Source organism: Podarcis vaucheri (assembly GCF_965113315.1).
Source record: "Podarcis vaucheri genome assembly, chromosome: 11".
In the NCBI taxonomy this organism is placed as follows: domain Eukaryota; kingdom Metazoa; phylum Chordata; class Lepidosauria; order Squamata; family Lacertidae; genus Podarcis; species Podarcis vaucheri.
Genome location: NC_138749.1, coordinates 35,113,615 through 35,131,144, shown reverse-complemented (window position 1 = coordinate 35,131,144; position 17,530 = coordinate 35,113,615). Strand labels below are relative to the sequence as shown.

At 40.9% G+C, this 17,530-nt stretch overlaps 1 protein-coding gene across 14 annotated transcripts in view; it reads left to right on the top strand.

The window, feature by feature from the left end:
- Nucleotides 1-17,530, top strand: part of MEF2C (myocyte enhancer factor 2C) — a 181,436-nt gene that overhangs the window by 101,123 nt on the left and 62,783 nt on the right. For all 14 annotated transcript variants that reach the window (XM_082191799.1, XM_082191798.1, XM_082191806.1 and 11 more), the window contains one exon: nucleotides 1,272-1,475. In XM_082191799.1, coding sequence (XP_082047925.1) covers nucleotides 1,272-1,475 — 204 coding nt within the window. The remainder of the gene's footprint in view (nucleotides 1-1,271; nucleotides 1,476-17,530) is intronic.

The following is a 17,530-nucleotide window of genomic DNA, read 5'->3' as shown; positions in this document are numbered from 1 at the left end:
ACCTTTAATCATAGTTAATAAAACATAGTTCAGTTGCTAAGTTAAGTTCATACCCAACTCTAAGTCATGGTTTAATAAGCCATAGTTTAATAAACCATGGTTTATCATATGTGCAAACCAGACCTACATTAGAGGTGATACTGAGCTATATGGTCCAATGTTCTGACACGGTATAAGGCAGCTTTCTATATTCCTACATTTTTGTACTTGTGCTCTAAATATCAAATGTGAATTGGCCCTTGTTGTGTATCCCTGTATCTATAAATGGATCCCCTTTTCAAAACAGCTATTATAAGATTATTATTATTATTAAATGGCATGAATTTGGCAAGCTCTGGTTATTTTACTTCAACAGTATCATAACTAGTAAACTCATTTTTTATTGTCTCAGGCAGAGACAAAAATTAGGAGGAAGAAATTGGAAAGATAGGGTGGAAGAAGAGTACAGGGCTCTAGTTCACTGCTACTTCATTTTTAATTTAATGTACAAGTGCATATATATGCCTGGATCATAAGTGCTTATATTAGCTTCTTCATTAATATTTGCTGACGTTGGCAGATGTTAAGCAGAATTGTTTGTTTGTTGATATTCTGCCTCTCCCGGTTCAGGACTCAATAGCTCATGACATAAATTAAAACAGATACAAGTTTTTTAAAAAAACAAAATAAATATAAATAATAGAATGTTACAATATATGAAATGTAAATATCTCTAAATGAAATATAAATAATAAAATGAAAGCATTATCCTTTGTATATTTGAGGGTTTCTCAAAGCTAAAATGGAGTCAGATTGGCGGCATATGTAAAGGAGTCTGCTCTTCCCTCAGAAGAGAGTACCTTTAAAATATTGCTATTGCTAGGGCTACACTCAAGGTTGCAAATTTTAGTAAGTGAGAAGCAAAAGTTCATGAGTCTGAAAATACATGAAACAGTTTGTGTATTGGCAACCAAGTATGCTGAATTGCCTTATTACGCAGAGGGTTCTAATGCCAGTGTTTTGAACTTGTAAATAAGAGCAGAGACACCCAGCCCAGATTAATCATTATGCTTCTCGCCTTTCTTGAGCATTAAGCATTGTTCATATGTCTTTCCTCAGTTACTTAAACGTCAGAGATATTTATATTATTTGTTGGTACTATATTTAGGTTGGCTGTTTCACTTCCCTCCTGAATTTGTTCAAGCCCAGAAATTATATCAACTGCAAGGTAACATTTCATGAAAAGCAAAAGAGACGGACCTGACTTCTCCCTTTCTTTCTTTCTTTTTCAGGTGACATTTACGAAGAGGAAATTTGGGTTAATGAAGAAGGCTTATGAGTTGAGTGTTCTCTGTGACTGTGAGATTGCTCTAATAATCTTCAATAGCACCAACAAACTGTTTCAGTACGCCAGCACTGATATGGACAAGGTGTTGCTGAAGTATACAGAGTACAATGAGCCACACGAGAGTCGAACGAATTCAGATATTGTTGAGGTAAGAATACACCTCTTGCAATTCCCCCCACCTATACTTTGCCATGCAAGTTTCATACTGACTTTGTTTCCTTCATGTCAATTACTTGATGACATTCAGCTGAAATAGCTACATGTGTTTCTTTCTACAACTCACAAAACTGTGGAATACAGGACAAAGCAATATACTATTTGAGTCACTGTTTGAGTTCTTTAATCAATTTTGCTTCCATTTTATATTTATAAAGAAGTCACTTCCATTCAGTGCAGAAACCCTTTCTTACTGTCAAGCATAATAATACAAGCCATCACCTTCTTAAAACGATGGATTGACATTAGAGAGATAGGTAGGTCGCTAGATAGCTATCCAATAGGTTTTCTAATGTGAGTGCAAGTTAAAGATCATGTAAAAATCTTACGGTGCAAAGTAAACCAGGCCTTTTACACATTTGTCCTTAATGTATTGTTCAGTGTGGTTTGAAATAAATATTTTGTTGCTTTGCAAATAACGAAAAGGAAAACCCAGAAGAGCATTGATTCCCAAATGCATTGTATTTCTTGTTTGCTGCCATTGATTTACTCTGTAATCTTATGGCAGTACTTTTAAGTAAAGATGTAAACAGATAGGTGAGTCACCCTAACCAGCCTTAACCGTCTTTGAGAAATACTTATTTCAATGTAACGATCTATGGGAGTTTTGCTGCTGATTTCAGTGGAGCCAGAATTTAAGTGCCTGTCTGCTTGGTGGCTTCCTGCACTCTTGGTTTTATGCTTTAATGCAAATCCAAAAGTGCACAAAGCAGTCCCATAAAGAAGAAGAAGTTTGTGCTCTCCTTCCCTGTGATAACTGTACCAACTCTTTGGCTGACCAGACACCATGGTTAAGGCTTAGGGAATGCATGGGTAGCACATTATTTGAAGGTTCAGAGTCTGCTCAGCAATCTGAGTACTAGGGAAGGTAAACGACGTGTGCTCTGGTTTCCGTCACAGTGTTCTGTTCCACCAGAAGTGGTTTAGTCATGCTGGCCACATGACCCGGAAAGCTTTTCTGTGGACAAACACCGGCTCCCTCAGCCTGAAGTGAGATGAGCGCCGCACCCCACAGACGCTTTTGACTGGACTTAACTATCCAGGGGTCCTTTACCTTTTACCTTAGCTAATATGCTAGTTCTTCAACCACTCAGCCTGGCCAGTAAATAATATGTGGCAACTATGCTTTGTGACAGGATGTGCAGTAGTGAGTTTGGTGGCCGTGAAGTTGTGGCTGTTCATAGATTTGTGTCAACAAAGGTTTCAGGCTCTTTCTACCAAAAAAGCAAAAGCTGCAGGAACACGTTGGCAATCATTTTGGTAGATTCAAATGGTTAAGCGATAATCACACAAAAGAGAGACAAAATGCCTTGAGTACTGTTTCTTCCATATGGCTTGCTGGCAGCTAAAATAGCTTACTAACTTGAAAGGATGTGATTTTCTATATTCAGACTGAAATACAGAGTGCAGAGGTCACTCTGGATTCAGCACTGTTTCAGGGTCAGAGGAAATAGTTTTGCAGCGTGTGTGGGTGTTTTTTTGGGGGGTAGAATCTTTACATTAGGGGAAAGGAGGGGGGGAAACTTCAGTGTAATTATATTGTTTTACTTGATAATTAGCATCACTGTTGCTAGTACAATGAAGCAAGAAAACAAAAGCTGAAGAGGCAGGCAGCTTCACACACAAAAGTAGCTTGAGTACATGTCTTAGTGCAGAATAAAGAATTGCTGTCTTTTAAATATTTAAATGCACCAGGGAAATGCAAAAAAAGAAAGCCCTATCCTACACAAAACCAGAAATCATCTTCTTTTAAGGTATCCAGCATTGTTTGACATTGATCTCATTCACATATACTGTAATGCTAACCCAAAATGAGCAAACTGTTCTCCCAAGAAAATGATATTTATCTTCTCATACTACAGGATTTAGGGCAGTCTTCCTTCCTTCCTTCCTTCCTTCCTTCCTTCCTTCCTTCCTTCCTTCCTTCCTTCCTTCCTCTCTCTCTCTCCTCTTTCTTTCTTTCTTTCTTTCTTTCTTTCTTTCTTTCTTTCTTTCTTTTTCTTTTCTCATCTCTGTGATTGTTTAACAGACTTTAACACATAGGTAGGCAAACTAAGGCCCGGGCACCGGATACGGCCCAATCGCCTTCTAAATCTGGCCTGCGGACAGTCCAGGAATCAGCATGTTTTTACATGAGAAGAATGTGTGCTTTTATTTAAAATGCATCTCTGGCAGCGGCGTAGCGTGGGTTGTCAGCACCCGGGGCAAGGCAAGTAATTTGCGCCCCCTAACCTGCCAGCTTCTTCTTGCTGCTGCCTGGTCTGGTCTGGTGTGGTTCTCTCCCACGCTCAGCGCTGCGCTGGGCGGCTGCTGCACTGTCCCTCCCCCAGATAGTTCCTCGCTCTCTCTCCGCACCACACGCCTGGCACCCACCCCCTCCACAGCCAGCACTGCAGTAAGAGAGAGTGAGTGAGCCAGGTAGGGGCAGAGAGCTGCGAGTGCGAGCGTACCCCCCCAGATGTTGCGCCCGGTGCGGCCGGCCCCCTCTCCACCCCCCACGCTACGCCACTGATCTCTGGGTTATTTGTGGGGCATAGGAATTCATTTTTATTTATTTTTTCCAAAATATAGTCCGGTCCCCTGCTGAAAAAAATTGCTGACCTCTGTTTTAACAGAATCCATACTGCTTTTTTGCCACATATTGGCATCTGGTATGTGGTTGAGTCTTTACTTCACAGTGATGCTGAGCACGTGTGTGGTGATCAGCCTATAGACTAATGTTCTGCTTCTTTCTAAAATGAAGTTTCAATTCTTAGCCTATTCAAACTGAGCAGCTTAGAAGCATGGCCTTGGTCAGAGTAGGATAATTAGACACAATTTCGCTTGTAAAGTATATATGTGGGAACTGCATGGAGGGGTTAGGGAACTAAGTGTGTTTTCAGTTCTCAAGATCCAAATATGATTGCTCCCTACAACACACTCTGGCAATGTGCATCCTTTTATTTTAAAAGCTATTTTATTTATTATTCATCTTCAATGGATTCTGCTGGAGCTAATAACACAGAGTACTTGCTATCAAATGTCAGAGAAAAACTGCAGTGGGACTATGTGCCCTTGACTCCCAGGTTTTTCAGAAAATAGAGATTTGATATCCTTTGTTTATCTGACAGGGTTTTCACAGCAAATTCAGGTATTAGACATGGCAGAGCAAAAAATAATCATCACAGATTAACTTTTTGACCTTCTAAATAATAATAGTTATTACTGAAATTGCTAACAAAATCATTCCTCCCACTTAAGAGTGAATCAAAATATACATTTGGAAACTCTGAGTGTTGCCCTTACTAGTTTAGACAAAACTATAAAGGCAGGAAACAGACTTTTTTTAAAAAAAAGTTTTACCTATGAAATGAATTTGCTTTAGGAATCTGAAGGCTTTAGCATCTGGTGTGAAATTATCTGGGCTTTTTAATGATTTCAGGATAACAGTTTTATTTGTCCATCCCAATCCCCCAACACCACATTTTCATTTGTTGTACAGTGGTGCCTTGGGTTACAAACACTTCGGGTTACAAACTCTGCTAACTCAGAAGTAGTACCTCGGGTTGAGAACTTTGCCCCAGGATGAGAACGGAAATTGCACACCATCGTCGCGGTGGCAGCGGGAGGCCCCATTAGCAAAAGCATGCCTCAGGTTAAGAACGGTTTCGGGTTAAGAATGGACCACGAGCTACCACTGTACTTTTAATGCATTTGCTTAATTGTAGCACTTTAACATCTTGTGTTTTCTTCTCTATGACTGCCTCCTCAATTCCCATCCCTTGTTATACAGAGTATTGCAAACCTTTCCCACCCCCTGTACATTGGTCTTTCTTGTTTCTTCATTTCCATTCTTTCTCGTCTTTCACATAAATCATTCTTCTCTCTTCCTTCCAGACCATCACTCACCCTTTTTGTTACCTCCAGCCAATCAATCTTTTATTTCTCTGGTATTCTCACAAAGCTTCACCCTTTCCTGTCCTCGCCAATCCACTCCTTTCTACCAAGTCCATGGCTGCTACTTCATAGTTCAGATTCCCTGCTTCCCTGAAATATTTCATTTCTCTCCCTTCTAGAACCTCCGTCTCAGCAGTTCTCTCCTTAATTACACAAACGCAGACACAAAGACACAACAACACAGACATTCCCATATCCCCTTCAAACATTTTGGAAACTCACAACAACTCAATCTACTGAACAGTTTTGATGCTCCCATACAGTTATCTAGAGATGGGGGAGAAATTCAATTTTTATTTATTTTATTTTTAATGAGAAATTGCCTAATTCACACTTCTCACATCACTGCATGAAATGAAACATAATTATTCAATGAGATACTCACTTCTCTTAATTCTATGATGCAGTTTGCCAACAACACAATGCTTATCAAAATGGATATATTAGAAGAAAGTATACATAAAAATGCATATATTAATGAAAATAATGTACATTAATACATCATGTTAGGGGGAAATGTGTATATTATGAGTGTGACGTGTGAGCCAGAAAGTTGCCATGTCAAATTCACTTTGGCCATCAATTCACTAAAGTAATTTTCAGCACACTTCAATCTCAGTGCTGCTATGTCCAGTTCTGCAACATGCTGAGAATATGACTGATCCACTGTACAGAGCTGTTGTAAGCATTACGGAAATAATGGTCTAGTTTAGAGGAAACATGCTTGTTCTAAGAAACCATGGTGCCTGAGTGCTGCATCCTCATCCACTGAACTTTAACGGTTCTGTCATGGTTATTAAATTGCAGCTTCCTGGTGTATCCAATCTGGAAAACTGTAGTTTAATCTCTGTCTACAAAGCAGGATTTGAAACCAAGGGATACAGTTGTTGGATAAGCCCTAGAAGTAATAAATTAAGGCAAAGGAGAAAAAGGAAGAGGCAGCGCTGGATTTAGGGCAGCGTGGGAGGTGCTGAGGGGGTTGCAAAATTATAATAAATAAATAAGGAATTATTATGAAAATAATAAATATTTAGGGGAGGCACTGAATTTTGTTCTCACTCAGGGCACCATATTACCGAAGTCCACCCCTGAAACCATGTGGACAAAACCCTCATATTTATATTTCCATTTAGGAGCCTGTAATTTCTGAAAAGTCAACAATGAGATGGTGAGTAACAGGTTTCACTGACATGTATTTGCTCAGCACTACCAATCTTTTCTACCATCAGCCAAAGAAGAGTTTCGCTTGTCCAGTAGGCAGGGCCACTCTCAGTGCACTCAGGGCTCTAGTGAAATCCACTGTAAGCCCATTTTATAACCTGTGTAAACTGAGTTCATGTTCTGGAATATGCCTCATATTTCTTCAGTGTGCAGAGGTTCCTTGACAATAAATAAAGGAGATAAATAAATCAGTGTAGAAAGGGTTCCCTGAAGACAGGAAATTTAAAACCACTGGTGTAGATCGTAATGGATATATGAAGTGTGTAAGATAGCTCAGTGAGTTTACAATCTCATGCCCTCTTTCATGAATAATAATGTATCCATGTTCTATGTACCTGAAATCAAGTCTCACTTATTTCCATGGGATTTGTTGCCAAGTGAGCATGTGCTAAGGCTCATAACTTGCAAAAACTGCAATTCTTTCTCATTAGCTGTGCCTGACAAATGTGGCTGATCTAACTGAGAGTGATCCTTGAACCAAAGGGCAACTCTCTCTCAGCAGCGTGTTCACCATAGTACAGTCATACTTTTTTTCTTCATGTGTCATGCCGACACTCTCAAAGACTCAGTAGGATCATAGAATCATAGAATCATAGAGTTGGAAGAGACCACAAGGGCCATCGAGTCCAACCCCCTGCCAAGCAGGAAACACCATCAGAGCACTCCTGACATATGGTTGTCAAGCCTCTGCTTAAAGACCTCCAAAGTAGGAGACTCCACCACACTCCTTGGCAGCAAATTCCACTGTCGAACAGCTCTTACTGTAGGGTGGTAGTTCTATTCCTGATGACCATGATTATTAGAATAGAATATATTATTTATACCCCGCCCATCTGGCTGAGTTTCCCCAGCCACTCTGGGCGGCTTCCAACAAAGTATTAAAATACAGTGGTCTAAAAAAATAAAAAATAAAATACAGTGGTCTGTTAAATATTAAAAGCTGCCCTAAAGAGGGCTGCCTTCAGATGTCTTCTAAAAGTCTGGTAGTTGTCCTTCTCTTTGACATCTGGTGGGAGGGCGTTCCACAGGGCAGGTGCCACTACCGAGAAGGCCCTCTGTCTGGTTCCTTGTAACTTGGCTTCTCACAGCAAGGGAAATGCCAGAAGGCCCTTGGAGCTGGACCTCACTGTCCGGGCAGAACGATGGGGGTGGAGACGCTCCTTCAGGGGATAAATATTATTACTAGTGATAAAGTAGCCCCATGGATCAGTCTCTCACGGGAGACTTGATGTGGCATGACACTCTCTCATCTGCCAGTTAATTTCTGATGAGAGGATATACACAGTAGCACCATAGGATGGAGCCCTGGAGTCACGCTCATGACACTGGTATCATTGCTGCTTACCTGGATGCACCTGGGGCAGGGGAGCACAGCAGTAAGGTGGAAGCCACACAGGGTGCCCTGGTGAGACTGCCGCAACCTGGGACTTTGCCAGCTCTGTCTGGGTAAGCAGCAGTGATGTTGGTCACTGCTGGATATACACACTGCTAAGACCTCTTATTAGCAGCAGTAGACGTAGATGTTTTTTAAGAAGAATGCTTGGCTGAATGCATATACCTCTAGCAAAAGTTAACTGTTGTGTCACTGCCATGAAAAAATCCTTGTGTATGTGAGATATAAGCAAAACAAGTTTGTAAATGTGACTGTTGGCACTGGAAAGAGAACCCATATTTTCTGGAGGAATATGAAACCAGTGCCAGTTTACAATGGACATTTCTTAAGAGGTCTGTGTGCTTTACATTGAGTGATGAAGTCCTTCACTGTGAAGTTCAGTTGTTGCTGAAAATTAAAGAGAGATTTGATATAAGCAACAATATAGTCTTAACAGACATGAGCTGTTGAGGGAGGGAAAGAACCCTCTGGTATAGGATAATGCAGGGTTCAATGTCACAACTTCAGTATTCTGAGAAGTTGGCAACCATTCTGCACTAGCTGCCATTTAGATTGCTTAAAGAGCACATATCCATGTGACTTGCTGCATAAGTGATACATTATGTGTGAAAGAAATGACACCATCCCATTTTGCTGATTGGCTTACTACATTTTGTTGCCTCAGACCTTTATTGCAATGGATCCTATAGCATACCTAAGATTAGTTACCTGGTAGGAGGTTATGAATGAGATGAAGGAGGAAGAAATCCCCTCTGTCAATTATTTCTAAAGGTCACAGAGCTAATGACTAGCTGAGAGGTTAATTAGCTTCTGAAAGCCTTTTTTTATATCAATTAAGACTCTTATCTGTATATCCATAGTAAATAAGCACCTCTCACTATTTCAACTTGTGAACCTTTGTTCTCTTGCTCTGAGTGGCCTTGCACATGACGAAAATGCAGGGAAGATATGCTTCTCCATCACATCTGGAACAAAATGGGTGCATCTTCCCTGTACCATGAGATGCACAGAGTCCCAGGAATGTGCACATCTCACTATGCAATGAAGCAAAGCATCTCACCAACACCTCCCCATCCTCTGTGAAGCTGCTATCTGGGTAGGATTCAACTGATGAGTCCCTTTAGTGGAAACCTATGCCACGACTTCTGCTAGCACAAAGGGGCTCCTCCCCCCCCCCACTCTGCATGATCCCTGTGCCCTTGAAATTAGCTGAGGGGGATCAGGCCACCCCAGAACAGCTTGTGGGTGTGAGAGCAATGATTGTTCTGCCTGGCAAGCTATAATGCTTGCACTGTCAGAATGATTGTCCTAGTGCCACATTGAATTCCTCCCTAAGGAGTTCATCCAATGGTTTCCCAGAAAAGGTGAGCTTTATTGAGGCATTGCAGGAGGTGGTTCCAGGTGTAAGGGGCAAAGGAAAGCAGGAGACTTTTGCAGAGCTGAGGATGTAGAGTTGGACAAGCAAAGGTCACAGGAAGGGATGTGTCAGGAAATAAGTACAGAGAGATAAGGAGGGAAAAGGCCGGGGTGGGGTGAATTTGAGAACAAGAGGTTTGTACAGTATCTGGAAATGGACAGGAAGCTGGTGCAGAGATTTATCACATGGCCAGAGTGACAAGAGAAGTGAATAATTTTGGCACACTATTCTGAATGGATGCAAGTGGGAAAAGGTGAGACAATGGAAGAACAAAGGAAAGAAGACTGCAGTAGTCAAGGCAAGATACAACCAGGATATGGGCAAGTGTTTTTGCTGAAGGAATTGATAGGAATGGTGTAAAGCGAGAAGCAACATGACTTGGCAACTGACTGAATTTGGGAGGCATAGGAGAAAGAAAGATAAGGAATGTCCATAGCTCAGAGACAGAACATCTGTCCCATGTCCAGTCCCCAGCATCTCCATGTAGGGTGGTGAAAGACCACTGTCCCAAACCATGGAGAGCCACATGCCATCAATGTAGACAATACTGCCCAATGGTCTGACTCAGTATAAGGCAGCTTCCTATGTTCCTGTGACTTGGCAGGGGTCTGAAAACTTTTTCACCTGTCCACCGCCCCTCAGACCTTGTGGGGGGCCAGACTTTATTTTGATGGAGGGGGGGAATGAACGAATTCCTATGCCCCACAAATAACCCAGAGATGCATTTTAAATAAAAGCACGCATTCTACTTATGTAAAAACACGCTGATTCCCGGACCATCCACAGGCCGGATTTGGAAAGCGATTGGGACAGATATGGCCCCCGGGCCTTAGCTTGCTTACCCATGACTTGGGCAGTAAACTCAGAACCATTAACTGTGGAACAAAACAACATTCTAACACAATAAGCTTCCAGCGAAGTCACCATATTAGTTTCGTGCTGCAAGAGAAACGAGAATCACTGTGATGAAGGGGATTTTGTTCCAAAGAAAGCTTATGGTGTAATAAATGTGTTCGTCTTTAAGGTGCCGTAAGGCTCTTGTGTTGATTTTGACTACTGTTAGGCAACCACAGAGACAGTGTAAAAGCTGAAGGGGGGGCGGGCTTTGGAAGCTGCCTTAATTTTTGTGGGAGGGAAAGTAAGTTTATGCAAGCAGGACCCATGCATTTGTCCTAACTTTTCCACTCTCGTTAGTCATCCTATGAGGCAAAAGTAGGATGGAGTGCTTTAAAATTAACAGCATATAAAGAGCAAGGTCTTGAGTCTGCATCATGCTCTGCTCGTTCTGCTTCACAGATAAGTGTTTCTTCTTCAAGGCATATGATAAGCTGGCTCAGGAGCAGGGGGGGAAATCTTGCACATTTGTGCAACATTCTTATAACCTAATAGGTCTACTGTTTTGTTCTGGGTTTTTTCTCTCCACTCCCTCCTAATCTCATCATTGGATAAGGTTCTTTGTTTTTGTAGTCACTGTTTCACATAGTAACAGCTTGTTGTGTTTTGGTCTATTTGCCAGAGGCTAGGTTTATTTTTAAATCCTTGAACTTTTGAGTTTTCTTTTTTTCCAAGATTGGAAGCAGCTGAAATGCCTAGAGTTACAGGTTGAAAAGCTTGCTTTACAATATGAGAAAAAGGAAGCTCCGATTTCCCCCTCCCCCTTTTGTGCTGCTTTGCTCCTTCTTCTTTTTTTAATTTTTCCTAACAAATGTCTCTAACTGGTAGTTGCCTAAAAATAGAAAACCACCTAGCTAAAAATAGGTTTGCTCTCAGTCTTGCCAAGGAAAATGGAGAGGAATGGGGCGTGGACTCGGAGGCTGAGTAATCCAGCTCTATTCATTCAGAGATCCCTTTGAGAATGCAGGCCGATGATAAAGTGCCCTCCAAAAAAAAGGGGGAGGGGGGAGCCACAGGCCTCACTTGCTCTCTTCAGACTGCTAGGTGCCAATAAACATTTTAGCCCAAGGATATATTTTTTTTCTCAGAGTCGTAAACATTTTATGAAAGACAAGGCTTTGTTTCACAGAAGCTAACTTGCTGTCAAAAATAGCTGGCTTTTCCTAAAGCCTTCCTCCGTCTCTCCTTCAGCCCTGGTCCTGCTTTCCTCAGAGTTAAAAAATGATATTTTTTTTTTTAAAAAAAGGGTTTCTCAGATACATACTGCAAGTGTGTGCAACTGAGATACAACCTAACATTTTATAAATTTAATAACTCGTTGACGCTGGGATACGTGCGGGCCTTGCTTTCAACACTTGCCCAAGTGAGAGAAATGGCATTTCTTTTTTTGAGTTTTAAATTGGTGGGTTGCTATAATTTCCTAATTAACTCTTGCATCGCCTCAGAGTGGTTTTTCGTTTTTTCGCATTCCATGTTCAAAACCCAGGAGCTAAGGGATCTGTTTATGAAGTAGCATTAAATGAAGGAACTGGAATAAAAAGTATTCTTTTAATTTGAGGGACCATTAGGCACCTCTATACCATATTTAGGCAGATTCCTCCTCCTGCTTGCATTTGTTTTGGGTTCTTCCACAGAGAACCAGAACTTTGAGGTGTATGTATGTAAAAAGCTCTTGGTTTGGAAACATGTTAGTTCCGATAACACAAAACACTTGGTTCTGATAACACAAAATCAATGCCATATTGATTCACATACAGTGTGGGAGAGACATTAATAAATAAGTCAAGGTTTGGAGGGTGGATTGAGAAGGAGGCATTTTATGTTCTGAGTGGACCTTGATTTTCCTCTCCTTTCATTTCCTTTCCTTTTTTACTTACACAGAGCACTAGCAGAAATCTTAAAGCTTCAGCGTGCTTTCAAACGGCTTTCCTTGAGCTTTTGTTTTTGGAGTACTTTTAATTAAAAGTAATCTTGACAAATATACCAGCTGGGTGTGTAGAAATGTCAGCAGAGTTCAGGAGGTTACATGGGACTGTGTATTATTATGCGCAGTTCCTGTAAATGCGGCTGATGATAAGACTCTGAAGACAAAGGACAATAATTGATGAGAGGGGACTTAAATCACCCCAGAAGAATCAGAGCCCTTGTATCTATGCACATTAACTCTTTTAGTCTCTTTCCTGCTTATGAGGAATTTTGTCATTGCATGTTGCAACCCTCCCTCATCCCCCACCCCCAGCTACTGCTTTTTGTGATGGAGGCAAGGCAGACCACAAGTGACCTCTTTATGCAGTAAACAGGGTGTGATTGTGTCTGTGTGGTGTATTAGTAATTACCAAGGCTGAATTCCCATATTGAATCTTAACTGCTTGCATGGAAAAATAGGACACACAACCTTGTGCAACTATTTCCAACCTAGATAGTGATCTCCTTAGTGCTGTGTTGCAGAGACAACTTTTTTTTAGCAGCAAATTCATTTTTCTATGTTTTATCATTAAGACATTCCTGTTATGCATGATAGATGCAAATCTTGTTTATGTGGAATTTGTTTATAGGTACTATTCAACAGATGCTTAGAAGTGCCACATCATCGTGTGTGTGTGTGTGTGTGTGTGTGTGTGTGTGTGTGTGTGGTGTGTGTTAACCACGTACTGTAACCAAGGTTTGTTCTTGGTTTATGGCTTGTGGTTTGAACAGGCAAGCTAAACGATGAGTCCAAGTTTGCACACCATGCTAAGCTAACCCGTGGCTTAGCTCGGTGCTGTGCAACAGCAACAGCAGCCAGGGAGGAATGAGACAGCTATGAAAACTAGGCCACTGAGTGTTAACGTAATCTCTGAAGATTTTTGTTTGTTTGTTTCTGGTATATAGTCTGGTAGCCAAACCCCACAGTGGCCCTGATGCAGGTGAAGTGCTCACAACATTGCTGGGTTATTTGCTCCTCTCCTCCACTCTCAGATGGGTATCTGTGGTTTAATGTTATGACACTAACTCTTATTAGCCAAAACATTGCTGCAGATGTAATACAAACCATAGAGGAGTTTGTATGAAAGCTTAAGCATTCTCAGCAAAACTTCTAAACTTTTAAAGTAAATTTTTCTGGATGTTTATAATTTATTTTTCAACACTAAGATACCTTGGTTGTAATAAGCCTGGTTTCGGCTCATTAAGATGTATAACGTGCCATTTGGGTTGGATCAAAAGCCCAGGGAATTGAAGAGTGGCTGTCTTTGATTTATTTGTTTATTGGAAAAATCCTAATCTTCTCTTTCATAAAATGCAATAGGGAAGCTTACAAGTATAAAATGCAATAAAATTAGCCCATAAATATCTATAAAATGTAACGAAAAGCATCAGCAATGTGGCTAAACAGATGGGCTAACAGGTAATTCTCTACAGCAACCAGCAGATATTAGGAGGGCAGAGAGAACTTATCAGACTGCAGTTGTTGGGAGTAGTGCAGGTGGGAAGGGGCAGGTTGGTGGGAGCCATGTCAGTTAAGAACTTGGCTCAGGGCTTAATTTTGAAGACTTCAGCAGATAGAGTTGACATGTTTCCAGGTTTTTCTCTCCGACCATGAGGGCCAGTGTCTTAACATTTTTAAAAAGGGGAAGGGGGCAGCTGTTAAAACAGAGTCCTGGCCATTGTACAACTATATCCACAAGAAGTGGCAGAATGATTCACTGTTTTTCTTCAAATGTAACCACCTTCATAGTTTTCCTAAATTCAGGGTGAATAACTTGCTCTTGACTTAGGATCCTTTCCTTCATTTTTTATACTTTTGGCAAAAAACTTGGTTAAACTTCAAAATATGCTGACTTCCCCCTTTGTTACAGTAAACAAATGTTAATTATTTATCTGTGTTCTGCATAATTTGCATCCATACTTTATGAATTAAGTAGATGTTATTGATTGGACTCCATTTGCCTTCTGAGAGGTCTCTAAATGGGTTTACCTAAAGCTCAAGATGAAATTAACACAAATTATAAAAATCATAGTTATGTAAAAGTTTCAGTTACATTTGCTTGATTAACCCGAATACTTAATAATCGTAGGGTCAATGATTCACAGTGAACTATATTCAGAATAAACAATTCTAAATTATTATTAATGCTTAAGTATTAATTGTTCAATGCTGTTTAAATATACAATAATGATTTGTATCCAGATGCTTTATCATTTCAGCAGATCAGCCTAGATCTTCTTTTATGCTTAGAAATTAATGACCAAGTAAATGTACCAGTAAAAGAAGTCTGCCCAACTTTATTTTGAATAATTTAATGTCTTTGCAATAGAAGCTGGCATTAAGGGTGAAAATCTTTGATGTATTGGATATGCATGCATTATAAAAGTCTCAAACCTACTTATTTACATCATCCTGTGCAACCTATAGACAACTATAATTACATTTTATAGAGCTCTATTATATATAAAAAAGTGCATGCACTTTACGTTAGGGTTGTTAAAGCATGAGTTTATTTCTTTGATCAAGCATTACACCACAGAGGCTGTTCAAAGGAAGTAAATTATAGAATAGTCGATAAGAGTATTTTAAACAACATGCAGCTGCTATAGATTGACTCAAAGGAGATCAAAATCTTGACGGAGAAGCAATTCCTAATGGATTGTGTGCTGTGTGTGGAGAGAGAGAGAGAAATTTCACTGCCACAATAGGACCATATGTAGAATATGACCGAACGTAAAAAGCACATAATGTATGCTTCCAATGCCTGTAATTGAGGGACTTGATATTGGTTATTACATGGTTTTAGTGTGTTCAAACTTGTACCAGCAAATTCGCAGCTCTTGCCCCCTCCCCAATCCCCACCAGTTATAAAATGTGTAGGTTAGCAGTCACATTTTTTATTTTTATTTTAATGCTATATGAACATGACATTGATTCCTAAAATGTATATTTCCTGGAACACACCTACTGAACAACTTCCATCCCACCCTGCAAGGCTTTTTATTGCCATTGTGGCTTCCTTTCATGTGGCAGCTTTGGTTCCTTCTCTTCTGCTCCAAAGCAGCAGGATGCTGTTGGGGGTGGTGGTGGTGGTTATATTACATGGTTCTTTGATTCCATAAGACAGGAAAAATCATGTCATGGGATGTCCCAATCCAGTGCTGTAAAAACCATGCAGACTCAGTAAGACTAATCATGTCTTTTATCTCTCTGGTTGCGTTTTGGATTCTGTGGGTCATTTCTGCATCTGTGTGTATATGTGCATATGATGTGCAGCTAGCTTGCAGCGCAGTGTCAATCCACTCAGGTTGTTTGGATGTGCATTAATACTATCTGGATCCACAGTTAGCCTAGTATGCAACAAAAGAGAGCTATGGAATTATGTAGACGAGAGATATGGAATTAGGTAGACAAGGCATGTGGGACGCGGGTGGCACTGTGGGTAAAACCTCAGCACCTAGGGTTTGCCGATCGCATGGTCGGCGGTTCGAATCCCCGCGGCGGGGTGAGCTCCCGTCTTTCAGTCCCAGCTCCTGCCCACCTAGCAGTTCGAAAGTACCCCTAAGTGCAAGTAGATAAATAGGTACCGCTTTATAGCGGGAAGGTAAACGGCGTTTCCATGTGCTGCGCTGGTGCTGGCTCGCCAGAGCAGCTTCGTCACGCTGGCCACATGACCCAGAAGTGTCTCTGGACAGCGCTGGCCCCCGGCCTCTTAAGTGAGATGGGCGCACAACTCTAGAGTTGGACACGACTGGCCCGTACGGGCAGGCGTACCTTTACCTTTTAGACAAGGCATAAATACAGTATGAAGGCAGGGCATGCTATGTACTCATACAGTAGGTGTCTGCATGTTACATTCTACAAGTGTACACAAAACATTGAGCCATACAAATCAACAAGTGTGCACTCTTTCGCACAAGCACATGCGTGTAGAGATAGCTTGTACCTTTATTCATTGTAATGTGTGAACAAAGCTATAGGTGAAAAAAGACAGGGAAAGGGGTTTTGTAGAAGCAAGAGCAACATTGCAGGGAGCATTGCCTATCTCTGTCCCTCACAAGCAGACAGGATTTTCAACTGTTTTTCCCCAGCATGAAGTGGGGGCAGAGAGAGAGAAGATCAGAGGATATTTAAGTTGCAACAGACTGTTAGATATTAATGGCAGAGGAGTAAAGTGGCTGTCAAGAGAAGGTAAGGAGAAAGCAGAGACAGCTACAATTAATGTGAATGAAAATGAGGTGTGTAATGGCAGCCTTTGTAGGTTTGTATAGAGTTAAGGCAGACTTTAGACATGGATCTTAAAAACAGAGAGATTCAATTTTTTACTCAGCTATGGGCTCCTTGCGTGACTTTAGCCATTCATTAACTCTCTCGCAGCCCCAGTTTCCGTTTTGTGAAACAAAAGTATATCTGCAGATGCTTAACTGTGGTCAGTCCCTTCAGCAGACAGTGACATTGTTAGTCTCGGGAAAAACAACCCCATATTTGCGTCAAAACACCAGCCTTCTTGCTGTTGATGTATCGCTAAAATAACAGCTTCCATAAGGAGCATCCAGTACTCACTATGTTTGTTGTATGTTGGCTTGCAAGATACACAGTACTCTTCCTCAGTTCAAGAAAAATTATTTTTTCTGAAGCTTTGTCTAGGGATTTAAAAGGTGTTTCTCTATTTCCTTCTCTCCAGATGTCTCCATTTATAGCTTCTAAATGTTGTCAGGTATAAATGGTTTCACCTAATTGTCTTCATTAGCAGAGGCCTTGAACTGTCAGCCCCCCTGCAGATAACAAGATTTGACAGTTCTGACTAGAGCTGCACTTCCTGAACCAATAGTACAAAGTACAAGTAGCTGAGAAGTCTTACTAGCAGGGCTGTGCGATCCCCTCACCCCTTAACAACACACTACACTACATGACAAAGGATCCCATTTTATTTTGCATTGCATATAATGTATTTTCTGAACCTGCACAATTTCATGGTGTGTCCTGAGCTTTAGTTTTTGAGAGAGGAGAAAGATCTGTCCCCATCCAAAATATATATACCATTCCTAATTTTATAAAGTTCTGTCATGACTCCCCATAGTCTTCTTTCTTCTAAGCGAAAAAACCTCAGAGGCTTCACTCTTCTTTCGTAGGAAGGTGATTCAACCCCTTCATCATTTT